Source organism: Heteronotia binoei, chromosome 15 (genome assembly GCF_032191835.1).
Source record: "Heteronotia binoei isolate CCM8104 ecotype False Entrance Well chromosome 15, APGP_CSIRO_Hbin_v1, whole genome shotgun sequence".
NCBI classification, from domain to species: Eukaryota; Metazoa; Chordata; class Lepidosauria; order Squamata; family Gekkonidae; genus Heteronotia; species Heteronotia binoei.
This window is the reverse complement of record NC_083237.1, coordinates 51,808,400-51,834,386: the sequence shown is the minus strand read 5'-3', so window position 1 is coordinate 51,834,386 and position 25,987 is coordinate 51,808,400. Positions and strand designations below refer to the sequence as shown.

The 25,987-nt window shown below is 46.5% G+C and overlaps 1 protein-coding gene and 1 non-coding gene across 2 annotated transcripts in view; both read left to right on the top strand.

Moving 5' to 3' along the window:
- NPEPPS (aminopeptidase puromycin sensitive) overlaps positions 1-25,987 on the top strand; it is a 125,780-nt gene that overhangs the window by 85,859 nt on the left and 13,934 nt on the right. Inside the window, exons 13-17 of the mRNA XM_060256178.1 lie at positions 3,050-3,159; positions 5,751-5,814; positions 8,553-8,692; positions 17,829-17,963; positions 23,660-23,879. Of these exons, the coding sequence (XP_060112161.1) occupies positions 3,050-3,159; positions 5,751-5,814; positions 8,553-8,692; positions 17,829-17,963; positions 23,660-23,879 (669 nt within the window). The remainder of the gene's footprint in view (positions 1-3,049; positions 3,160-5,750; positions 5,815-8,552; positions 8,693-17,828; positions 17,964-23,659; positions 23,880-25,987) is intronic.
- TRNAR-UCU (transfer RNA arginine (anticodon UCU)) lies at positions 5,259-5,330 on the top strand. The gene has a single exon. It is a non-coding gene; the product is annotated as a tRNA-Arg (tRNA).

Below are 25,987 nucleotides of genomic sequence, written 5' to 3'. Positions count from 1 at the left end.
GCAGATTCAATGATGAGTCGATGTAGGTACAAAGAAACTATTTTATTGATACTGGATACTTGTGGCCTAAGCCAAGGCTTGAAAAGACTGAAGAACATACAGTAGATACATTTCATATAAGGTATACTTCAAAGGGATTCCTACGGGTAGGCAATTGTGCAGGGAACATTCACACATAAATGTTACAAATACATTCTCATGTTGATTAGAGGCCATCTGGCCTTGATGCTTTCAGGCTCCCTTCTCTCCCCCGAGCCTGAGCTGAGAAGGTTCAGATAAGACTTTTCACACATCACCATTTCAAAGCAGGAATATTCTCTAAAAGGGAGGGGGGAACAGGAAAGGGTTTGCTAGCAGCATTTGGTTACACTTTGGTTCTATCCAGCATGCTCTTTGTTTGAGCCAAAGTTAAAGCCGGACTTGACAGCTGACAAGATAGTTCCTTCCCTATTGCCATCCTTTGTCCCCGACCATGAAGGAAGGAGGAAAGCCATTGTAAGGCCAACCCCTGTATCCCAGCATCGGCGAGGTGGCAGGTCAGCAACTGATGATCGACCCTGTCAAACGCGGCCAATAGATCTAAAAGCATCAGTACCGCCGAGCCGCCTCTATCCAGATGCCTCTGGAGGTTATCTATGAGAGCAACCAAAGCCGTCTCCATCCCATGACCTGGGCGGAAACCAGACTGAAAAAGATTTAGCACGGAAGCGTCATCCAGAAAGCTCTAACTGCACCACAACCACTAAGAATCTCTCTCACTCTAGTGACCATCAGAATACATCATACTTGATCAACATGTATATGCAGTGAAGGAGAAAAAGGAAGATCCTGTTTTCAGGGACAGGTCTTGGTTTCCAAGGTATAAAAGAGAGCAATGGAAAGGGCAGGGTGGCCATTAGGGAGGGCTGGCCTGCAGCCCACTTGCAGAGGCTTTTGTGACCCACTTTTGGGTCCTGTCCCACAGGTTGGGAAACAAGTTATTTGTGGAACTTGAACCCTGAAGATGCCTTTCGATTTGAGGCGCTCAATAGTGTGTTTGACTGCACATTTACAGCAGTTCTCTGTTATATTTTCAAGCTCTGTTCCAAGCAGATGGCTGGTTAACCGGTACACTTCCAAACGGGTTCTCTGGTTAAGATTCAGAGAGCTGCTTTTTCATGCCAAAAAAGTAGGACTTTTAAAAAATTTTATTTTGAGAGGCTTCGTGGGTCACAAACTGCCTTTGAAAGACCTCTCAGTTTCAGTGCCTTGTCATGCAGCAAGAATAGTGTGTGGGGCCCTGACCTGGATAGTCAAGACAAGCTCGCTCTTGTCAGATCTCCGAAGCTTAGCAGGGTCAACTTTGGCAAGTACTTGGATGGGAGACCTCCTGGGAATACCAGAGTTGGGAGGCGTTGGCAGGCTTTATTCAGCTGCCTCTCTGAATATCCCCCTGGCCCCAGTGGAGGTCAGTCACCAGAGGTCACTATGACTTCCAAGTGCACACACACACACATGCATAAAAATACAACCCCCTCCCCCAAATGGTATGTGTGTGTATATTGTTCATCAGACTGAAGCCCCAAAGTTCTCTTGGACTTGTGGGAACTAATTGTGTGGTTCTTTGCATCTCAGTCTCTGATTGGCCAGGGATAAGGGTAGGGTGGGGAGAGCAGCTTCCGCAGCTACTATGTTCTGTTGGCAAGTTTGCAGCAGTTTGGGCCCATTTCAGATATTATCTTTTTGCAAACACAGGAGCCATTTCCTTCTGCACTGATAAAAGTACTGGCTGCAGTCCAGAGAACTGAAGCGTAGCTGGGCCCATTGAAATCCGTGGAACATAAGCACTGAGCTCTGGGTTTCAATGCAATAGAATCCTCAGCTGGCCGTATGTGTGAATGTCTGTCATCTGGATTGTTCCTGTTCTCTGTGTTCGAATGTATGGGGGCTGACTTGGGCAGAAATGGAGAGTACTCTGCCCTGAATACATGTGTGGAAGGGCAGATTTTTAAAAATGTGACAGATGAAATTAGGGAGACCCAGAGTAGGAAGATGGGATGGGTGGGTAGGGAGATTTGAGAACATAAACAGGCTTTAAAAAGGAATAAGGAAAATCAAGAAAGTTCAGAGATTAGAATGAGGCATAGGTAAAGAGTATCTGCCTCAGGGGAACCATCCTGGTAGTGATTTTGGGGAGATCAGCGTCTGTGAAACCGGATAAGCGAAGGCTTGCTGATTGGCCAGCCAAGAAAGAATCAACTGAGAAATAATTCATATCCTTAGTTAAGTATTTTAGGTTTCATGTTGCCAGTTCTCATACTCTTTTGCTGGAGCAGGCACAGTTCCCACATCCATTGGCTTTACAGTAAGCAGACAGTAATAACTGTGTGGGGACAGTTGCCACTTGATTGACTCTCAGAAGGCAGTTGAGCTCTGCCCTGGATTTTTTTTCTGAAAGCGCTCTGGAAGCTTTGAAGCAGGCTTTTGGAGGCCGGAAGCCATCTGCGGTGAATCGTCTGGTTGGACTGGCTGGCTGCTATGAATCCGCATGTCAGAATTTTACTGCCTTAGATCCCCATCTTTGCAGTAGGAATAACGGCAGGATGCCTTAGCAGAAGTGTGGGATGAAGAGTGGATGAACGAGGTTTAGAAAGTACTCGAGCTGGCTCTGAAGATGTGGCATACAAATTCCTTAACAAACTAATAGAAGTGCCATAGAAGTGATTAAGATTGCCCTATCGGCCTCCTGCACAACCCAGGCTACCCAGTCTCATCAGATCTCAGAAGCTAAGCAGGGTTGTCCCTGGTTAGTACTTGGATAGGGGCCACCAAGGAAGTCCAGATTCAGGCAATGGCTAGCCGTTTCCATTCATCTCTTGCCTTGAAACCCCCCATGGGATCATCTTAAGCCTCATGCAGCTTGGCTGCACTTTTCACCGACATCAGAATCCTAGAAGGTCGAGTGGTGGTATCTCCCTGACGAAATTTTTGATTTTTTTTTCTTCAGTGGTAGGAGGAGGGGTGTGTGTGTGTTATTTTCACTCACTTCTTTTCCCCCCTCTGTCTGCAGAGGACCTTTGGGAAAGCCTGGAATATGCAAGTGGTAAACCAATCGCCGCTGTGATGAGTACATGGACCAAGCAAATGGGCTTTCCTCTCGTTTATGTGGAAGCAGAGCAGGTAGGTATACAGGGGCATCTTCTGACTTCGATGAGGGCTCAGCTCAGAGAGCGCACCAACCCAAGCGACTGAACCACAGTTTAGAATCTAAGCCGCACTTACAGCTTTCAGGTGTGCAAGCTGCAGTTATAGACTGGTTGTCTGCTTTCCTTCTCCCATATGCTTTGTGCTCTCCTTTCTGTTGGAGTAGGTGCCTCTGAGGGGTGGAAGCAACAGCTGAAACTGTTTAACTTTAATTACATAATGTAGATCCTTGTGCTGTGTTGCCAGCTACTGCCAAAGCAATGTTTTAAAACATCTGCATAGTCCATCAGAAGCCTTGCTAGGCCAAAAGCCCTTCCTAAAAACACTTGCAAGCACTGGAGAAGGTGTCGGGGCACTATGACACCCATGGGCACCGCGTTGGGGACCCCTGATGTGGGGAATGTTCCCCACTGGGTGAAGACCTTAATCTTTACCATCCATAAGAAAGTATGGCAGGAAAACATGCCATTCTTTCATGCAGATAGCAGAGCTGCCAAGTGGTAACCTGGCAGTCTGTTCACCCACAGGGACTTAGCCGGAGAACCTTTGCCGATGGGAAAGTTGAACATCTTCTTAACTGTTTTGGTGTGGCGGCACTGAGCACTTTAAAATGGCTGCCGGCTATCTTAAGGCAGCCATTGGGGCCTTTGTGAAAGCCAAGCACAAGCTTGCAGAATAGTTGCACACAGACCACCAGCTGTTCCTTTGTGTCATTCTGCTAAAGATTTTTTAGTAGTAGTAACCTTTAACGGCATACAATAGATTTCCGGTTCTAAAGTTAGGAGAATGTCTCTGAATTGCAGGCAACAGACTTACGTTTTATTTTCCTTGCTTTGATAGCTTGTGTATTTCTAAAGACAGGGTTTGATTTAACTTTGAACCAAACAATTAAATCAGGCATTTGAACCAAGAATTAAATCAAGTCTTGCCTCATGATATAAACCTGTATGCTGTAACAGCTCCTTGGTATGGCTTTGCAAATAATTGCTGTACTTTTTTTTTGTTTAAAAAAATTATATATATACACAAAAATATATGATGATGTGTGTTAACTATGGCGAATTTTGCTTAATTTGACAAGTAGGGTGCAGTGGGGCACTCAAATCTGCCTGGAAGTTATGTCCTCTGACCCAGAAGAGCCATCTCCTAAGCCCTAGATGGGAGTTGGCTGTGGTTACTCAGTAGAGAGAGTCTTACTCAGAGGTCCACTCCTCCCCATCCATCCTTCAGGTGGGCAACTCAGTTTCCAAGACCCGATGCTGTCTTTTGGATCAGGCTGAAGTTAAGCGTGAACGTTGTTCTGTTTTGGCTGCGGAAGCGGTTCGGCCATTAAAAAGCCTGCCTAGAATATTCCTATGGTGGGAAGTCGCCTTAGAGAACTAGTGATTTGGTTGAAGAGTAGTTTTCGAGAGCTAGTATAGTGGTTAAGAGCAGCGACTCTAATCTGGGTTTGATTCCCCACTCCTCCCCTTGAAGTCTGCTAGGTCACCTTAGGCCAGTCACAGTTCTCTCAGAACTCTTATCGGCGCCACCTACCTCACAAGGTGCCTGTTGTGGGAAGAGGATTGTAAGCCACTTTGTGAATCCTTAAGGTAGAGGAAAGCAGGGTAGAAACACCTACTCTTCTTCAGCTTAGTTTGAGAAGATAGTACACTTTCAGGCGATGAGATCCATCTAGCGCATTCTGAGTTTCACTTCCTTATGTTCAAGGCCCAATCCCAGCGCTGTTGAAGTTAACTGTGCATCAGGCTGGGCCAGCAAACACCCTAATTTAGCACCCTTGTCTCTGTGGCCTTTCCCATGCATTTGGAATGCCCGACGCCCCAGTCCTGGATGTTGTATTTCTTTATGATACAGCACATAGTAAGGGGACGAGCCATAGCTCAGGGGTACAGCATCTGCCTGCAGAAGGTCCCAGGTTCAATCTCCTGCATCTCCAGCTAAACAAATCAGTTGTAGGTGTTGTGAAAGGCCAGTGCTTGAGACCATGGAGAGCCATTTGCAGTAAGAGTAAACAAGACCGACCCTGATAGACCAGTGGACTGACCTAACGATGAGGCAACTTCATTTAGAGAGGGGCCATGGCTCAATGGCAGAGCATCTGCTTTCTATGCAGAAGGTCCCAGGTTCAATCCCTGGCATCTCCAGTTAAAAGGAACGGAAAGGAGACAATGTGAAAGATCATTTCCTGGAGATCTTGTGCCAATCAAACACAATTCTAATACAAACCTTGATAGATCAATAGGCTGACTCAGTATAAGGCAGCTTCAAGTGTGCGTGGTAGCCTGGACTGGATCTCTAGGGTACCCCAGAAGCAGGAGAGGAAAGTATAGGAGGTTGCGGTGGGGGGGTGGAACAACAAAAATGAAGTGGGGGGGGGGGGTTGAGGGAGAAAGAGGTGGGCAAGGAGAGGCGACTCAGCAAGTCTTAGCTTACCGAGTCTGATGCAACGTGTGAAAATGGGGGAATCGGGTCCTCTCCTCAGTGGACCGAGTTTTGGGCCGCATGTTACGATGCACCCTTGGAAGCCTGTGAATACTATTCTGGTTTCTTGTTCTCCACTTCAGCAAGAAGACGACAAAGTGCTGAAGCTAGTCCAGAAGAAATTCTGTGCCAGCGGACCATATAGTGGTAAGGCGATGGCAAATAGCAGGAGCTGAGCGGCGCATCAAATTGTACGTGACACCAGCCGTTCCGTGAAACAGCCCCTTGCACTGTCAGTTTGTGCAGGCAGGTGTCCTTTTGAGGATTTAGATGTTTGAAATAACTTATTAATTTTTTTTTTATAAAAAAAGGAAAGATAACAGCCTGAATTTCTATTTTTTTTTTTTTTTACTCTTCTTTTTCATTCCTCTAGTTTGCATATTTTAATTAGGGAGACTATAAAATACATTTAAAATTGCTTTACTGTGGGTTGGATCCTACAGATCCGTTTTGTGACTACCCTCCGCTTCATCTCCATTCAGGGAGTCCTTGTCCTGGCATAAGGAGTTCCTTGTAGGGGAGGAAAGTTCCTTGTGCTGTGGGAAATACAGCTGCTAGCGGAATGGATCTGCAAGATTCAGCCCATCATATTAATGCCTCTTTTTGCCAAGATGACTTACATAAGCCTTTGCTGCAGAGGTCAGCTGCAGCTTCCCTGTTTAGTGTAGTGGTTAAGTGCGCGGACTCTTACCTGGGAGAACCGGGTTTGATTCCCCACTTGCAGCTGCTGGAATGGCCTTGGGTCAGCCATAGCTATCACAGGAGTTGTCCTTGAAAGGGCAGCTGCTGTAAGAGCTCTTAGCCCCACCTACCTCACAGGGTGTCTGTTGTGAGGGGGAAGGTAAAGGAGATTGTGACCACTCTGAGACTCTGAGATTCAGAGTATAGGGTGGGATATAAATCCAATATCATCATCATCATCTTCTCTCCTCTCAATAGAAAATTGGTGTCAAAAGGCTTCCTTGGGGCTGCTCTGCTGCTTCGTGTTCTTAACAAACCAGACATTTGGCCCTTGCTGGACACATAGTTGAATCCTTGGTTGCCTTGAGCAGAGCTACCATAAATCCATAGCTCGAATCCTTATTGCATTGTGAGGTTAGAAATCACTGGAAAGCATTTTAGCCCAACCCATACCTGACCCAGGTCATCCAGACTGCAATCATTCCAGAGGGCTTGTGGCAGTGAGTCAAATCTAAAAAGAATGTCACCAACCATTTTTTTGGCGGGGGGAGAGGACCCTTCTTGGTCACAAATATGGTTCTTGGAGATCCTGGACATGAGAGAGAGAAGCATCCGAAAAGTCATCTGGAGGGGGCTTTTCTAGATGCCCACATGTTGGTATGTGGCTCACTCTTAAGGCCAAAGAGAATTCACATAGACATATATGAGAATTTGCAGGTGTATTGCAGGAGAGTCTTCATTTTGCACAACCTTCCATGAAGGTAGATTCAGGCAGGTAGCCGTGTTGGTCTGAAGCAACAACAAAATCCAAGTCCGGTGGATTTTGGACCAACCAAGTTTTATTCAAGATACGAGCTTTCGTGTGCATGCACACTTCAGGTAACCTCTTCAGAAGTGTGTGTGATCATGACAGCATATACCTTGAATAAAACTTGGTTGGTCTTAACGGTGCCACCGGACTCAAATTTTGTTCATTCACGCAGTCGCTGTGCTACTCCTTGCATCTCTTCATGAGTTTGAGTCTTGAGGTCATGAGTATAACGAGAAGTTTTAGTTTCTGAGGAATAGCTGTATTGGTCTTCAGTTGAACCACTTCGATTCACGTCCAGTAACATCTTAGAGACCAACAAGATTTTCAGGATATGAGCTTTCGAGAGTCATAACTCCCTTCATCAAATGCTGCAGTGTTGACTCAAAAGCGTATAGCCCCAAAATCTTGGTGATCTCTTAAGGTACTGCTGGACTTGAATTTATTGAAAAAGCTTTAGGTATCTTTATAGAGCCTATTCAGGAAGATGAAGCGTATTTTACCTTTTGAGCCCAGAAACACATCACTGCTTCCCCCCACCCGTTATATCACTCATTTGTAACGTGAAGGGATGTCTCATAGTTCATTGTTTTTGTTTAAGCAGCCATTCCTTCTAGTAACCAAACTCCCCGCCCCCTGAGGAGTGGAAATCAAGATCAGCTCCTGAAATGTTCACACACACAATGCAGCAGTTAAGAATATTATTTCATTTCAATGATGCCATATTCCTCTCTCATCTCATCTCTTCTCAGCATTACTTTAGCAGCATGGTAGCTGCTAGGGGTTGGAACCATAGAAGATGTGCAAAGCAATAGCTTTGTGGTTGCATCATGGAAGCACAGGTTTTAAACACGCACTCCCCCATCTTGTTTTCTAAGCCCACGTGGTTAAAATGGACGCAACTATATTGCAACACCATTGTCTGCTTTATGCAAAAAAAAAAAAAAGTTGTGTGGTTCCACTGTTCTGTAGCTATTGTGCCACTAAAGTAACTCTAGTGAAAAGAGTAAGGCTGAAAGCAGGTTAACCCAAAGCAATTGCTCAGGTGTGTGCAGCCTAAGTGACTTGGGGGGGAATGGTTGAAAAGTCATCCACTCTTTTTGAGTTTTCATTGGTAAAACAGACAGTGCTCACAGAGCTGCCATTCTGCAAAAAATTAGTATTCATGTTTCTAGTAAAATGCTTTATAGGTTCTCTAATGCTTTTTAAAATATTTTTTCCCTATTGCATTAACACTGCAAATGTGCTGGCTTTTGAAGCGTTTGTATGTTACCTCTATAAAACCTGCCCAGGGTGGGTGGATGGGAAGACAATTTCCTTGAAGCGGGGAAGCAACCAGTGGACCCTATCTTGCCTTGTTCTGTCAGGTGTCCTTCTCTCTCCTTCTTTCATGTAGGGGAGGATAACCCTCTATGGATGATTCCTATCAGTATCTGTACAAGCGAAGACCCAGCCCATGCCAAAATGCAAGTGTTGATGGACAAGCCGGAGTTGACCTTGGTTCTGAAGGATGTTAAGCCTGAGCACTGGGTGAAGGTGAGCCAGTATCAAAAACAAGGTGCTCCTTGTGGGGGAGATAAACGTTTGTAATGATGTCCCTTGATACCCAGTCAGTAACTGAAATAACTACAAGATGGAGCGGGGAGATTTTGCTTGGTCGTTGCTTGGTCGCCTTGCACTGCCCCAACCCCCAGACGCTGCCTCAGTTGAACATATATATGAACATGCCTTATACTGAATCAGACCCTCGGTCCATCAAAGTCAGTATTGTCTACTCAGACTGGCAGCGGCTCTCCAGAGTCTCAAGCTGAGGTTTTTCACGCCTATTTGCCTGGACCCTTTTTAGTTGGAGATGCCGGCAACAGATGTGCTACGACTGAGCCACTGTCCCTCCCCAAGTTTTCCATTTGCAGCCAGCATTAGGCCAGCTGTTGTTAACTTTTTTTTCAAGCTGTTCTTAATCACCTTGAAAAAGCAGCTCATGACCTGAGTAGGGGCTGATCTTGGCTCGGCGAACTAATTTCTATGCAGTCTCTGTAGTTGTTTCCACCTTGTGGAGTGGTCTGCCAGAGGTGGTCAGGAAGGCTTCCATGATCTTTCCAGAGAATGTGCAAAACAGAAATGCTCAGGAGAGTGCTTTGATAAAGGAGCATTTTGGTGAGTCAGAACTGTAATGGAATGGAATAGTTCAGGAGGGGGGCTTGTAATTGACTAGGTTTGTAGTCCTGTAGGGTATCATCTTGATTTTATGGCGTTGTCTACCTTTGTAATTCCACTTTTTGCACTGTTTATTGTATACCTTGCCTTAGACAATTGCATTGTTTGCATTGTTTTCTAACTCTATTGCATTGTTCATTGCAAGACAATGTCTGATTGCATTGTCTGATCTTCCGTAATCCACCCTGAATTTTTTTTTCCAAGTGGTTTCCCAGTGCTCTGTTAAAGCATTCCTAATAGATTTACTTTTAATCTTTCTAAAGATTTGGAGTCTCTTTCATTGCTGAAATACCCTTATATTTCCTTTCTAAGAACATTGAGTGATCTTTGTTGCTGTTGAGCTGGACTGCAGTCACCGCTTCTCTGTGCATCAATCCTTTAAACGGCACTCCGAGTACTCAAAAAGGCCTGCTTTTAAATGTGGCACTTAGAAAAGCAGAAGCACTTGACCTGTGGGGCTTTGCTATTGCAGAACGTCCTGATTTAAACTGGGTTGCTTATCTGTGCAGAGTAGTTCAGTGTGCTTAATTCCCATGCCGGATGTGGCTTGCTAACTGGGCACAGGTAGCAAGCTGTGGTGAGACTGGGAAATTGCACGGGTCAGTGCTTTCCCCATGGTGTTGTCAGGTTTAATTAGTTCCTTGCTTAAGAGGAGAAGGGGATTGTGCGTATGATCTTGAAGGCCCCCCATAGACAGTATAGTTAAAATCAGCAACGACATCACCCAAACTGGATTTTGGGGGGGTTATTTTCGCATATCCATATAGCTACTGTGGTTTGACTGAAAGTTCATCCCAAGCAAATTTCATCCGTATCCTCAGAAAAGGGGTTGCCTCAGTGATTACAGCGCTGTCACTGTAAATCAGGATTTAAAAACAAAACACAGATGCTTTAAGTTCTTTTGCATGCATGGGGTTGACTTCCAGAGTGTCTGCCATTCAGTATTCTAATGGCGTTTCTGGAATTATGTATGGGGAAAAGTCTGTCTTCTGCAATTGTATTAATTTTTTCCTTTTTTTTTTTCAAACCGACTGGGGTGTTTTTGTTTTGCAAATCAACCGTTACTTTGGAGTGTTCCTAAGACATTTTTCCACCGTTGACTGACTGGGATTTACTGAGTGTTGATGCAGTTAATTCACCTACTGAGCTTCCCAAAGGAAGCGACCATTGAGTCCAGATTTCAGCCAGAATCGGGGAGGGTGGGGAGGGGGTGTCATGGTGTATTGTAATTTCAGAGACTTGCAAGGAATTTAAAAAAAGGAACCCAGTGGGTAGTAATTTGTAGAACCCCAATTTCTAGGTCAGCAAGGAATATGAACCATTTTGATAGTACAAAATGTGATGGACAGGAGGTTGTCCTGCCTCCAAAGGAGGAGGGAAACAGCCACTCAGCTGAGCCTGTGGGAGTGCTGCTCAAGCATCCAATCACTTTTCAGAAGAGGGGCAGAGCGTTGCCATTTATATCAGTTCTGCCTCAGGGAGAGAGCAGTGAGAGCTTAGGTCTGGCTCAGCAAAAGAGCAGATGGAGCAAAGGCTAGCTCTGCCTGGTTGTTTGGCAGAGTGGTTTGACCCTACCTCTGAGACAGAACAGAATACCTTATTTTTTTTGCATGGCAAACTCCCTCCCCCCCAAAAAAATTTAATATTTATTGAAATTTTTAAAAGTTCAGAACAAACCATTAAAAGGAAACTTTCCTAAAGCAGCCTGAAGACGGCCACTTAAAATATAAGAAGCAAGGAAGATACATAATAAAGGAAAATTCTATTCATCAAGAACATAAATACAATTCAGATCCAATAGCGAGGCTGTTGCATATTAAAGGTCAATGTAAAGCTAGAATTGAGAGATAGTCCTGGTGAGAAAAATCAGGGGGGAAACTGGAGTTCCAAACTGAGAAGGGTTCCAATTTACTGACTGCTAGGCCTGTCTCTTGTAATGAGCAGACCTTGAACTCTTTAGTCTGACTCTTGGGAAAGGGCAGGCTGGTGTGGGTGGACTCCTGTGGGCATGAAAGGATTCAGTCTAGTGGCTACTCAGTAAAAGCCTGTTTATGCCTGAAAGTATTAAAGAAAATCCAGACTACAATCTGAAGCCATAACTATTTTAAACTGATGCACCTCAGCTAGGTTTCTCCTTCGTCTTCTTGCTGAACTGTGTTGCTGATCTGTCCTTGAAACTAATCCGTAAATGAGTAAATTTTCTTCATTGATATAAAAATCCTGCCTCAGTGATCTCCATTACCACAACACTTACCTCACAGCGGCAAACTTGTTCTTACATACTTGCTGCCTTAAGAATGCCTGGTAATGCAAGGGAAGGTTTATAGTTTAAAACAAACTTGTTCTCCCTAAGAGGCGGAGGACATCTTGGGTGTTTCCCACCGTCCAATCAGGGAGGCAGGAATCTTAAAAAACTTCCCCTTCCTGTGGATGTGGGAACCACCCTCCTTCCAGTTTATTTCCTGCCTCGACAGGGAGTAGCAGCGTTTAGGCTAGGTTCCTACCCTTTCTCATTACTTGCCTATCTCTTTAAAAAAAAAAAAAGATACTTTTTCTTTCCCCTCAGTTCCTACCTTGTTGTTCATCTCCTGATATTCTACCTCAGATCTTTTTCTGCCTTCTCAATCCGTCCTTCAGTCCCTCTCAGCTTCTCTGCCTCCTTTCCCCCCCCCACTTTCTTCAGCGCTTCAGAAGCGGAGCGGCCGTTTAAACTCAAGCCGCGGCCGAGCGCACAGCATTCAAGCTGCAGAGGAGAGGGAAATGACGCGTCGGTCAAGAGACGCGTTCATGGACGACGACCTGGTTCCTGACGCCTGGCGCGGAACCGAGAGGCCCGCCTCCGGAGCCGGCATGTCTTCTAAGCTTGCCTCGGCTACCGGCAACGTGCCCTGTAGGGGCGAGAAAACCCAAAGGCGAACGCAGGCGGCGCTGGTCTTCCCCAGCCACGGAGGAGGCTTCCTCGTCAGGGCTCTTCCCCACTGGCAGCGGCCATCTTGGGGAGCGCAAAAAGGCGCGAAACGGGGACAGACCTCAGCCATGCAGCTTCCAGACGCAGGAACGTCCCGATGCCAACCTCCTGGCGGGAGACTCAGTTGCAGATGTGATCCAACCTGCGCTGGAAGCCACGCAGACCTGCCAGCCCCAGTCGGGCTTGGGTAACGTACCCTTTATGGGGCCCTCCTTTTTTACTGAGTCTCTTGAATCAATAAAGCAGACGGTGGGGGCAGCAGTCAGGGCATCTGGCCATAGGAGACCCAGGTCCCCCAGGTCCAGTTTCCCCCTCCAGATCACCTTCTCCAAAGAGGTCCAGAGGTAGCTCCAGCCACCATAGGGCTTCAAAGAAACCTCTGCTCTGTGACCAGATGGAGAGCGAAAGATCCATTTCTGAGACCCACTCTCATGATTCCTATGGGGGAGATCGGGAGGAGGGCGAATTCTTATCTGATGAGGAGATAGAGGACCTTGCAGTTCCGGAACCCTCATCACGGTTTTTTTCAAGGCAGAAGAGTTCCAACCTCTTTTAGCCAAGGTGCTGTCTGCTCTAGACTTACAAGCATCACCCGAGGAGCAGGAGTCTCCCCACCCACTAGCCAACCCCAGAAACAAACCCAAGGGAAATACGGAGTTTTTCCCCAGATTCAGATCCTCTGGAAAGGTTTTTCCCTTCCCTGAGTTCTTGGAGCGTCAGTTGAAATCTGAGTGGGCCAAACCTAGTACCAACAGACAGGTACCCAATTCTATCAAGAAGCTCTATGATTTACCTGCCTTTGCTAACGATATGCTGCAAGTACCATTGGTGGATGCACCAATCGCAGCCTTACAGTCTGTTAGCCTAACAGCCTTACAGTCTGTTAGCTGAGGATGGCCATGGCTCGGTGCGAGACAACTGGGACAAAAAGATAGACTTGGCCTTGAAGAGGAGCCACGAAGCTACGGCTCTGGCCATCAAGGCAGCCGCGGCCACCTCTATAGTTTCCAGAGCAGCGATCGTCTGGATAAGACGGCTTACTCAGCTACTGCCGGACGTGGATAAACGGGTCCTGGAAGGTACCAGCAGACTCCTTAGGGCCTCCGAATTTTTCAGCGGATGCCTCATTGGATGCCCTCACTTTCTCCGCTAGAGCAATGGCATCAAGCACTGTAGCAAGGCGGGGGTTATGGCTCTGGGCTTGGCCGGCAGACGTGCACTCAAAGTCCATCGTGTCAGCATACCCATTCCAGGGAGAAAAGCTATTTGGAGACACCCTGGATAAGATCCTGGTGGAAACACGGGATAAGAAAAAGGCCATGCCCAAGTATCTGCGCCGCTCCGATAAGAGAAGCTTCGGGTCTGGTTCCTTTCGTGCCTCCTCCAGCTTCTCCAAACCAAAACAGGACTTCAGAAGAACAGCCTGGGGACAGTCCAAACAGAGTTTCCAAAAGGGCTTCTCCAATTCACGATTCCAGAGGAGTCAGCCCGATAGGTCCAATAAATTTGAGAAGGGCCCCAAGCCCAACAAAGCATGACTGGAATTCTATTCCAGTGGGGGGCCGTCTACTACACTTCCAGCAGGCGTGGGCGGCCTCGAGGGTCGATGCTTGGACGTTGGAAATTGTTTCATGGGGTTACCCCATAGAATTCAAAAGGGCACCTCCTGTTCGTTACTTGGTGTCTCCTCTTCGCTCAAACCCAGAACAAAAAAGCATCACCCTCAAAGCAATTCAACATTTGCTGCGAATTGCAACGATAGAACCTGTTCCTCCATTGCAGAGAGGTCAAGGCGTCTATTCCATCTTCTTCACGGTGCCCAAGAAAAACGGGGGCTGGAGAGCGATTCTAGACCTGAAATTTTTTAAACAGACATATCAACCTCCGTCACTTCAGGATGGAGTCCATCAAATCTATAACGGAGTCCCTGCACCATCAGGACTACATGTCTTCTCTGGGCCTAACAGAGGCATATCTGCACATTCCAATCCTCCCAGCACATCGCAAGTTTCTTCGTTTTTTGCGTAAATGGGACTCACTACCAATTCAGAGCCTTACCCTTCGGCCTGGCGACGGCACCACGGGTGTTCACCAAGGTGTTGGTGAACCTGTTTGCAATCCTCAGACAGAGAGGGATACATGTGCACCCCTTCCTCGACGACCTGCTGATAAGATCCTTGTCGAGGGAGAGTGCGGAGCAGGACGTTATACACACCATATCCTGTCTTCAACAACACGGGTTCATAATCAACATTCCCAAGAGTCATTTACAACCGTCCCAGAGGCTACAACATCTGGGTATGGTCATCGACACAAGGATGAATTCTGTTTTCCTCCCAGAAGACAAGATACTGAGGACCAAGGCATTGGTGCTCCAGTTAGTGCGGGAACCATTGTCATCTCTCCAGACCCTGGCACGACTTATGGGTCTTCTAGTCTCAAATCTGGAGGCGCTTCAATGGGGTCGCTTTTCACACCAGACAACTTCAGATGTTTTTGCGCCCTTATCAGATCCAGATCATGGAGAAGCGCCCTATGTCGTTGTCTGTTCCCAAGAAGGTCAAGGAGAGTCTCCTGTGGTGGACGAAGGACCACAACCTGCGTCAGGGGAGAACGTTCCTCGTAGAGAAGGAAATACAGCTCCTTTCGGACGCCAGACTTTCAGGTTGGGGGGCGACCCTCAACGAGATACCTACCCAGGGCCAGTGGACACCCGAGAAGGCGAGTCTTCCCATCAACCTTCTGGAACTCCGTGCGAACGGACAATATCGCGGCCAAGGCCTATTTAAACAATCAAGGGGGGTCCAGGTCGACTTCCCTTCGCAAGGAGGCCGTGAAACTGTTCGAATGGGCGGAGAGACATCTAAAGTCCATAAGGGCGGAGCATATCAAGGGGACTTGCAATATCAAGGCGGACTGGCTCAGCCGGGAGAGCATTCAATCGGGAGAGTGGTCTCCCAACAAGAAGCTTTTCTTAACGCTTCGGCCCGCCGGTGTTGGACCTCTTTGCGTCTTCTCAGAACCACCAGCTTCCTCGATTCTACACGAGGTACTACCACTACCAAGCGGAGGCCACGGACGCATTAACTTCTCCCTGGCCGCAAGGCCTTCTATACGCCCTTCCCCCAATCCCGATCATTCCGAGGTTGCTCAGAAGGATCAGGCTGCTAAGGGCCGATGTCATTCTGGTTGCTTCCTGGTGGCCGCGACGTCACTGGTTCTCATCAATCCAACAGATGTCAGTAGCGGAGCCGCTTCACTTACCAATCTGTCCAGACATGCTGTTACAGGGCCCGGTGTGGCATCCTCATACAGACTGGCTGAGGTTGACCACTTGGAGGTTGAACGGCGCTCTCTCCTAGATCTTGGTTATGCAAGTGACGTGACGATCACCATCCTAGCATCCAGAAAAAGCTCCACAACGCGGATCTACGACATGTCCTGGAAAGCCTTCCACAGATGGTGTCGGAGAAAAGCCGTGGACCCGTTGCATCCTTCTGTCCCTAAGATCCTACAGTTCCTTCAGGACGGTCTCCATTCTGGATTGAAGCCAGCTACCCTCAAACGTCAGGTGGCAGCCTTATCCCCAGTTCTCCAGCAGGTGGACGGCGTGGACCTCTTATCTCACCCCCATATTCGACGCTTCCTTAGAGGAGCCTCCATGAGTTCTCCACCACAAGTACATCGGTTTCCTACCTGGAGATTGAACCTGGTACTCTCGGCCCTAACAGGTCCTCCTTTCGAGCCCTTAAGTTCTGTATTCCTAAAGTTCATGCGTATGAAGACCATCTTTCTGGTGGCAATAACATCGGCCAGAAGAGTTTCAGAGATCGGGGCCTTATCGGTTAAGAGGGAACTGTGTGTGTGTTCCACAAGGACAAGGTGGTCCTCTATCCGGACCCTACCTTCCAACCGAAGGTCTCTTCTAGATTCCATCAGAGTCAAGAGATCAACTTACCATCCTTCTGTCCGGATCCCAAGCATCCCAAGGAGCGCACATGGCATACCTTAGACGTGCGAAGAGCAATTAAGGTCTATCTTACAAAACTGAATCTATCCGAAAATTAGACTTCATGTTCATTAATATAGCGTCTCCTAGACTGGGACAGAAGATGTCCAAATCAGCAATTAGCTACGCCATCAAGCAGTGTATATCGGAGGCGTATAAAGCGTTAAACATTCAAGTACCACCAGGGATCACTGCACACTCAACCAGGAGTGCGGCCACCAATGCTGCCTTCAACAGGAATGCCTCCATAGAGGAGGTGTGCATGGCAGCTACGTGGGCATCTATCTCCACTTTCATCCGACACTATAAGTTGAACGCATATGCGTCGGCGGACGCAACTTTGGCAGACGAATCCTGCAACACGTGCTGCCTGAGTAGGACGATCCCACCCTGTATGACATACTGCTATGGGAGCACCCAAGATGTCCTCCGCCTCTTAGGGAGAACGACCCTTGGCACTTACCGTGAGGGGTCCTTCTCCTAAGAGGACAGGAGGACATCTTGCCCTCCCCTTCTTCTATCGTCCTACCCTGGGCAGCATCTATGTATCTGGATCTAACTTCTTCTCCTGTAGTCTCACCTACAGCTGTTGATTACTCTTTAACACAGGCTACCTGTAGTTTACATGTTTTTTCTCAGTTTCTATACGAGTTTATTTCAGTCGGTTTGGGAGGCTCATGCCAAGTTTTTGTACCGACCACTAGTTAGCTCACCTTTTTTCATAGCAGCGATGGTTGCAAGAGTTCTTTACTGCTTCTCGGAGTCACCCGAACTGGAAGGAGGGTGGTTCCCACATCCACAGGAAGGGGAAGTTTTTTAAGATTCCTGCCTCCCTGATTGGACGGTGGGAAACACCCAAGATGTCCTCCTGTCCTCTTAGGAGAAGGACCCCTCACGGTAAGTGCCAAGGGTCGTTTCCCCCAAAACTGTGTAGGCAGTTGTGTAGGTCCCCTCAGTAGATTAAAAGAAGGCCTGTCACACACAACCTTTCCTCTGTCCTTGAATTCTCCTCCTCCTCCTCCTCCCACACCCTCTTCTGTTGAACTTTCCCCTGAATTGGTGGTTATTTTCCATTGTTTTGCAGTGCAAAATGTTACTGGTGGAGTTTTGACATTCTTCTTCCTAGCTGAATGTTTGTCTGAAAGATAGTAGGGAACAAGGGTGACCCGAAGACCATGATTTTATTTCTAAAGCTTGTCCATAGCCAGCTTTAAGAGGGAATTGGATAAAAATATGGAGCAGAGGTCCATCAGTGGCTATTAGCCACAGTGTGTGTGTGTATATATATATATGTGTGTGTGTGTATATATATAAACACACACATATTTTGGCCACTGTGTGACGCAGAGTGTTGGACTGGATGGGCCATTGGCCTGATCCAACATGGCTTCTCTTATGTTCTTATGTTCACTTGTTCTGTGCACCACTAACTGGATTGTGTATTGCCCTGTTGTTCCCCTTCCCGCTTATCTTTCCAGCTAAACCTGGGCACTGTAGGGTTTTACCGTACTCAGTACAGCTTGGAGATGCTGGAGAGTCTGCTCCCAGCCATCCGCGACCTCTCCTTACCACCTGTGGACAGGCTGGGACTGCAGAATGATCTCTTTTCTTTGGTAAGTAGTCATTTGCCTTAACTTTTCATAATCTGGTGGTGGCGGTGTTAGCAGCTTTACAGTGGGTTGTTCCCATAGCTGTAGAAATAAGCCCCCCCCCAAGAACCTAGCCACTATTTTCAATGTCTTTATAGTTAATGAACTACATCTCGTTAATAAGAGGTGTGTAATCCCTCCCTTTAGCGTGAAGAAGCCCAGCCTTCCTGGCTTCAACCTCCCAGCCTGGGAGGACTGTTTTTCCTCCAGAAGGAGAAATTTCTGCTTTTGAATCAATAGCTCAAGGCTTCTCTGAGCTTCATGCTGAAAACGTGTCCATATTCTACACTTATCAAGACTCTAAAACAGGAATGAACTATAGCAGGGATGCAAAAAGCTGCTGTAGGAACCATGCAAGGCCCATGAGACTTTTTTTTGCCTGTTCCTTTTTATTTTATTTATATTTTAAATATGAATCGCCCAATCCCTGAGTGCACAGGGCTCTTGGCGATATATAACAAGAGCTAAAAACATCAACATAACATTATTAAAACCAATAAAAACAGTTTCCCTATATTATTAGTCTCAAGATAGCATTGGCAGGGCTTTCTTTTGAGCAGGGAATGCACAGGAACGCAGTTCCAGCTGGCTTGGTGACAGGGGGTGTGGCCTAATATGCAAATGAGTTCCTGCTGGGCTTTCTTTACTAAGAGCCCTGTATGAAACAATGGTGACATCAGGATTGTGTGGCCTGATATGCAGATGAGTTCCTGCTGGGCTTTTTTCTACAAATAAAGCCTTGAGCATTGTAATTTAGTATGGTTCCCACTCTGTACCACATCACCATCTCGTGAGCAGGGCAAGGAGGAGGCCAAAGCGAGAAAGATGGAAGAAAAAGAGGAGGGTGCCATTTACCTCCTTGTGATGAGGAGGGGTGAGCATGCAGTGCACTGTGGTGCTGCCGTGTGACCTTTGGAAGCCTTGTCTCCTCTCCTGGCTTCAGCAAACTGATCGGGTGCTGCGCATGGATTTTCAAGTGTGCACTTGCAGTTTTAAAGGCTCTAGAGCCTCCAGACAAAGAAAGGCAGAGGTTCTAGAGAGCCTGGATTCTGGGCCAATGCTGGATTCCCTCCTGCCCAGTGTTCTTACCAATTAACTTGTAAGAACTTGCCGTTGTTTTATGGAGGAAATGATTTCTTCATGCAACTTTTTTTTGTATTCAAACAAATTAGAATCATTCATTTGATTCAAAGATGGGAATATTTGACAGGTCAACAAACTGTGCATCAGCCAAATGTAAAGTCCAGTCATGCCACAATACTGCTCAGCAATAAATTTGAGTTTGGCTTAGAAATCAGACGTTATAACTATTTTTAAATGTTGGTTTTAAAAACATTAATTTTAGACACTTTATAATATATTGTTTAGCATAGGGGCCCTTTATTCTCTACTTCTGATCAAAGGAAATTGCAGCCCTTCTTTCATGAAACAAAAATTAGACCTCCGTTTTATATAAAGATGACAAAAACAGTCAGCAGAAGAAAAGCATCAAGCAAGTTTTCTATGATGGTCAAGAAAGTAATCATTTCCATTCATTGAGCACTGTATCCAAGCATATTTCTTGCAGGCCACAAGGGTTCTTAAGCCTTAAGCTGATGGAAGTGTTCTACATCTGTGTAAACCAGACTTCAGACTTTGCAGTGAAATATTAGTGGTCTAAGTCTGTACTTTTAGCAGTTGGCACAAATCCATTGGTACAATCTGTGTTTTTATAATGGCATTGATAAAACAGGCAAATAGGACTATAGGAGGCAGTTTGGGACCCAAAGGAATAGATTTAGAGTGGCACTCTTAGTCATCCTGACTAAATCTGGGACTTATTATGAGCACCCATTTTCTGCAGCAGAAGGTAGTACACAATTGCATATAACCTAGAAATTACCCACTGGAATAGAACGTTTCTGCAAGTACTGCAAGCTAGATTTGGGTCCAGTAGCACCTTAGAGACCAAGGTTTTGAAGGGTATTAGCTTTCAAGAGTCTGAGCTCCCCTTGTCAGATATGTCAGCATCCACATGAGGTTAAACATACAAGATTTAAAGTTAAGTGTTAGGCGTGTGTTAACTTGCAGTTTCCTAGCTATCCGCACAAAATGGCCAGATATCACACAGCTCCATGTGTTGGGGTTGTGAAGGGAATGATAGACAGGAGATGGAGCTTTTGCCACTGAAAAGCTTGCAAATGAATATTGCTGGTGTTGGATTTTACATAGAGCACTTTCCGCAGCGTGCTATGCAAAGTAAAGTTTGCAAATGGAGTTTGGGTGCTCCTGCTGAAAAATACAGAGAACAAGCTCGCACCCCTCCCCTGACACCTCCTAGACATAAAGCTTGCAGATGGGTTTGTCTGCTTCTGCTAGATTGGAGAAATGACCTGTGGGCATTTAAGCTCCACCTCCTTCCTTGCTTCTGATCTGCTAATTACCCATTCTGGAACCCAGAATGCTCCAACCCAAGAAAGATCCTGGTTGCCAGACAGTCCAGTGACTGCATTGGGAACTATATTTTGAAGGGGGCTTTTAAGAGCCCAATTTTTTAAAAAAATATGCAGTGGCTGGATGTCAAACTGTGCATCATGGGTTCATTCCACGGTTGTTATAAGATGCTGGAGACAAACACAAAGCTAAGCAGGCGTTGCATACCGCTATAACAGGAAGCACACAGTTTCTACAGAGGTTTTGCTCCACTAGGTGGCTGGCGAATGTTATGTGTCTTGATAGGCCTGTTGCTGTTTTTGACAATGGCATGGGTGTGGAATAAGCAAAGCTCCTGAACAGTGGATGTGCAAGTTGCGTAAAATCCGCAAGGCAACATCCACGCATGCAGTATAAAATGTATGGTTGCCAGGTCCAACTCAAGAAATATCTGGGGACGTTGGTGGTGGAGCCAGAAGCAAGGGCGTGACAAGCATGATTGAACTTCGAAGGGAGTTCTGTCCATCACATTTAAAGGGACTGCATGCCTTTTAAATGCCTTCCTTCCGTTTGGAAATAACGGAGGATAGGGGCACCTTCTTTTGGGGCTCACAGAATTGGACCCCTCTGCCCCAATCTTTTTGAAACCTGGAGGGGCCAGATGCTGTGCTAAAAATTTGGGGCCTCTACCTCAGAAAACAAACCCCTCTTAGAGCAACAGAAATCCACAGATTGATTTTCCATTATACTCCATGGGAAGCAGTCTCCATAGAGAATAATGGAGTTCCCAGCAGACATTTCCTCTCCCCCCCCACACACACTTTCTGATAACCCTGAAGCAGGGGGAGGGCCTCCAAACCAGGCGATCCCCTGCCCCCAGCTGGGGATTGGCAATGTACAACTGATACCTTTTTTGTATGACAAGCTTCATGAGCTAATCAAGAAGCTAACGACTCAGTGTACCTAATCAGAAAAGCTACAAAAGCACTCATCTGGTTCACAGTTGTTAACAATTGACATGAAATTGCCAGAGCACCTGCTTGACCAGAAGAAGGTTGAAACTGACTTTGCGGCAGAGGAAGCTCTTCACAAAATAAATAGAGTTGAGTGTCCAGTGGCCGAGTTTTCGCTAGAATGTCGAAACGCGATGGTAGCAGTTGCTGAAAAGTGAGTTGAGAGAAGTCCCTTGAAGTTCAAGATGCTTTGTGGTTTATCAGCACTAACTCCTACTATCATTCTGCACAAAGTAAATGTTGGAATCACCAGACTAGGGACTGTAGCTGGATGCTGTAAATTGAACCAATGAACCAATAACAGCTCAAAAAAAAATTAAGTGGCGACCCTGCCTTTACACCTTTAACCTCCTTAGTTTTCAGTCTTCCTATGTTGAGGGAGCCCCTTTGTGTGCCAAGAGTGTTCTGCACTGTGTTCTGAAGTGTATGTTCATTTCATCAGCTAGGCCTCTGGGCTTCATGGTATCCTCCCAGAGGACTTCAGAATTATAAGCAGGGCTTTTTTTGAGCACAAGCACACAGGAATGCAGTTCCGACTGGCTTGGTGTCAGGGGTGTGGCCGAATAAGCAAATGAGTTATATATATAAAAACTTTTGGCCACTGTATGATACAGAGTGTTGGACTGGATGGGCCATTGGCCTGATCCAACATGGCTTCTCTTATGTTCTTATGAACTCCTGCTGGGCGTTTTCTACCAAAAAAGCCGTGGTTATAAGAACTGTACTGTGGGCTGAGGACACCAGGTTGCTGGCACCATGTGCTCTGGGGGGAAGTTAAGCTGCACACATCCTCTACTCAAGTTCTTGCTTATGCTGACATTCACCAAAGATAGGAAATGGGAAAGGCAAAACTAGGGCCAGAGTTAGATAACCTAGCTTACAGACAAAGGGTCAGAATGTTCTTAGCTGCGATTTTCAGCAGAACATCCACTGCGCAAGAAGGGGGTAAGACCACAGGCCCAACAGCCTCCCTTCCAGCCACAGTGGCCAGTCAGAGGTTTCTGGGAAGTGCACAAGCAGAGCATTCTTGAAGCCTTCTTCTGTTTGTCTCGCAGCAGCTGGCACTCAGAGGGTAACGGCCTCCAAACAAGGAGGCGGTTGTTGCCAATAGCTGCTGATGCATCCTAAATGAATTATTCTGATCTATTTGCTTTTCTGCCCTGTAAGCTTGCAGCCAGAGCCTCCTTTTGTGTGTTGGTAAACTCCATATGTCATTTGCACGCTGTGTCCTTTTCCCTAGTCTGCGCAGAACCAGTGGCCAATCTATTTGATTGGGTCGTCTTAAGCTCTGTAATAAATTTCTGCCTCTGTGCTATTCATAACTTCATAAACCATAGGGAGTTGACTTGATCCAGCCAATGTTCTGTATGGCGCCCTGCCAGACTGCAGATTAGTCAGCAGGAGCTGACGTTTTCCTGAGATGGCTGTTCTCACAGCAAAAGGAAAAGGACAAGCGAAGTCTGACACACACTTTTTAAAATTAATTTATTTATATCCCCCCCCCCATTCCCCCATTTGGGGGCTCAGAGCAGAGTACAACATAAATAGTAATAAAATCACAATAAAATTACAATCATGATAAAAACCAGTTACAACACTTAGTAAAGTACAACAGGATAGTCCAGCAAGATGACATAACAGAAGGGTATAGCAGAATGGTACTACAGAATAGCACAGAAGAGTACTACAGCCGTACAGTAGTACGGTAGGGGAGGCCAACTGATCTAATAGATAGATGCCTGCTGTCTCATCCAAAAACCTGGCGGAACAGCTCCGTTTTACAGGCCCTATGAAAGGCTAACAATCCAGGTAGGGCCCGGATCTCCATAGGGAGCTGATTCCACCAGGTCAGGGCCAGGACCAAAAAGGTCCTGATAGAGGCAAAACGGGCATCTCTTGGGCTGTGGACTGTCAGAAGATCCTGGGAGGCCGAATGAAGCGACCTCCGGGGCATGTACGGGACGAGACAGTCCCGCAGGTATGCTGGTCCCAGGCTGCGCAAGGCTTTGAAAGTTAAAACTAACACTTGGGCTTTTCAGATTGGCCGCACAGCAGTTCCACTATCCCAGGTCTAGTCTTAAGTGAACCATGTCGGTTGTCTTCTCTCTCCTTCCTCCCCTAGTCCAAACGTTGCCATCAGCAGCACCCAGCTTTCCTCCTCCCCCACGAAACCCAAAGAGCTGTTATTATTGTTGTTCTGGAGCTGAGCGTAACTTGTGTCTTTTCCTCTCTCAGGCCCGAGCTGGAATTATTAGCACTGTAGAGGTTCTAAAAGTCATGGAAGCATTTGTGAATGAGCCCAACTATACCGTGTGGAGCGACCTGAGCTGTAACCTGGGGGTTCTCTCGACTCTCTTGTCCCACACAGACTTCTATGAGGAGATCCAGGCATTTGTCCGCGATATCTTTTCGCCCATAGGAGAGAAGCTGGGCTGGGACCCCAAGCCTGGCGAGGGTAGGAAGGTTTTTCTCTTGAGCTTTTGATCCTTGAAGGACTTGGGGAGTGTGTGTGTTTTTGCAAGCACAGTGCAGCTAGTCTTGGATGTTGGGGGGGCAAGGTACCAGACCACAGCATTCAGATGCCTGAGAGGCTTATGTAGATGAATGGCCCGTTAGCAAAGAAGCATCTCGATCAGGGCTGGTTCCAGAAGTGAGACTGGTTTGGAAAGTTTACTTGATTTCCCTATTTGCCTCTGTAGAGGCATACTCCCATGTCCCTGTTGGGGAATTTTCTTCTTATATAATTCATAAACCATACTCTTACCATACTCCCCCAAACCATCCTGCTTCCCACAAGATCTGGTGCAAGGGACACAGAGACTTTCTCATAAACAACAGATAAGCTTTATTTTTCTCCAGTGTTCTCTCAAGACACCGCACTAGGACTATATATAAAAAGTAAAACAGTTAAATAGCAAACTCACACATTATACTCTTATAGTTAGAGTCCTTATACATTCTTACATAGTTAAAATAATTTCCAGTTTTAGTAATTAGGCTTACAAACTCTGTTTCTTTAGATAGCTGATCTCATACTATTTTATACCTGCAAGATTTCTAAATGTGCTTAAGCATAGCAGCTATGATTCTATAGTCTCCATCTTTGTTAGAAATCTCTAAACATTGTCAACTTTTGTAAAAGATCTTTAACTAAGCTTGTTCTTTGGCTAACCTGCCCAGAGGAGCCTTTTAGCTCTCTGATTCAGGCAGCAAGCTGGTGGGAAATTTCCAAGGCTTATATAGAATAGTAAGAGTATGGTTTATGGATGATATAAAAAGAAAATTCCCCAACAGTCCCCCAACCCCCATATCTGTGGGGCAGCTGCCTCCCTGTGTTTCTGCCACTGTTGATCACTCAGCCACCCTCTATCCTTTGGCTCACCTAGTCTTCTAGGGCGAGCTTCATTAGCTGCTGTCCTTCCCTGCAGCCTTTGCTTTATGGGTGCTGTGGCGCCCTGTAACTTCTCAGCGGTGGGTGGACAGAATATGCAGGCCAGGGCAGAAGCACACAAGTGAAAAGAAGATGCCCGGTGTTGCTGCTGTCTGCAACCCCTACCTGACCAGGCAAGTGAGAAAATGAGATTCTAGCAGTGGCTGGGAGAACGCACTGCAATGGCATCACCTGCCTTGAACCAGGGAAGAAGAAGAAGATATTGGATTTATATCCCGCCCTCCACTCCGAAGAGTCTCAGAGTGGCTCACAATCTCCTTTACCTTCCTCCCCCACAACAGTCACCCTGTGAGATGGGTGGGGCTGGAGAGGGCTCTCACAGCAGCTGCCCTTTCAAGGACAACCTCTGCCAGGGCTATGGCTGACCCAAGGCCATGCTAGCAGGTGCAAGTGGAGGAGTGGGGAATCAAACCCGGTTCTCCCAGATAAGAGTCCGCACACTTAACCACTACACCAAACTGGTGCCATGGCTCAGTGGTAGAGCATCTGCTTGGCACGCAGAAGGTCCTCGGTTCAGTTGCTGGCATCTCCAGTTAAATGTCAGACTTGCACAACAAGTGAAAGACCTCTGCTTGAGATTCGGGAGCACTATTGCTGGTCAGAGTAGACAATACTGACCCTTGATGGACCAATGATTTGATCCATTATATGGCAGTTTCTGAGTTCCGGAAGAGCCACAGCTTGTGTACTCGGTGGGCAGTAATAGATTAAAGATGAAGAACCAGTGTACTGAGCACATTATGAAAAACTACCTAGGGCTAGTTGAGAAATACAGTGTAAAGGATGGTGTTAGATTTGGGGCTTGACATGGGGTCTGTTGCCAGCAGCCCTTGAAGACAGCTTTGGAACTATTCTCGCCACTCATTCATCTCACATAACTTTGACGTCCTTGCTTTTACAACGGCGATAAGAACGGCATACAAGGCCGGAAAGGGTTCTAGTTGTATGTTCAGATGAAACTGCTTAGTCCCCTCCAGAACGGTTCGGTCCCCCTCTGAATGCAGCAACTTTGTCAGGTTCGAGACAGAAATATTTCCTAGTGCCTGAGATCCTTCTAGTGGAAGTGCCAAGAAACTTGAGAGAGCCAGTTTGGTGTAGTGGTTAAGTGTGCA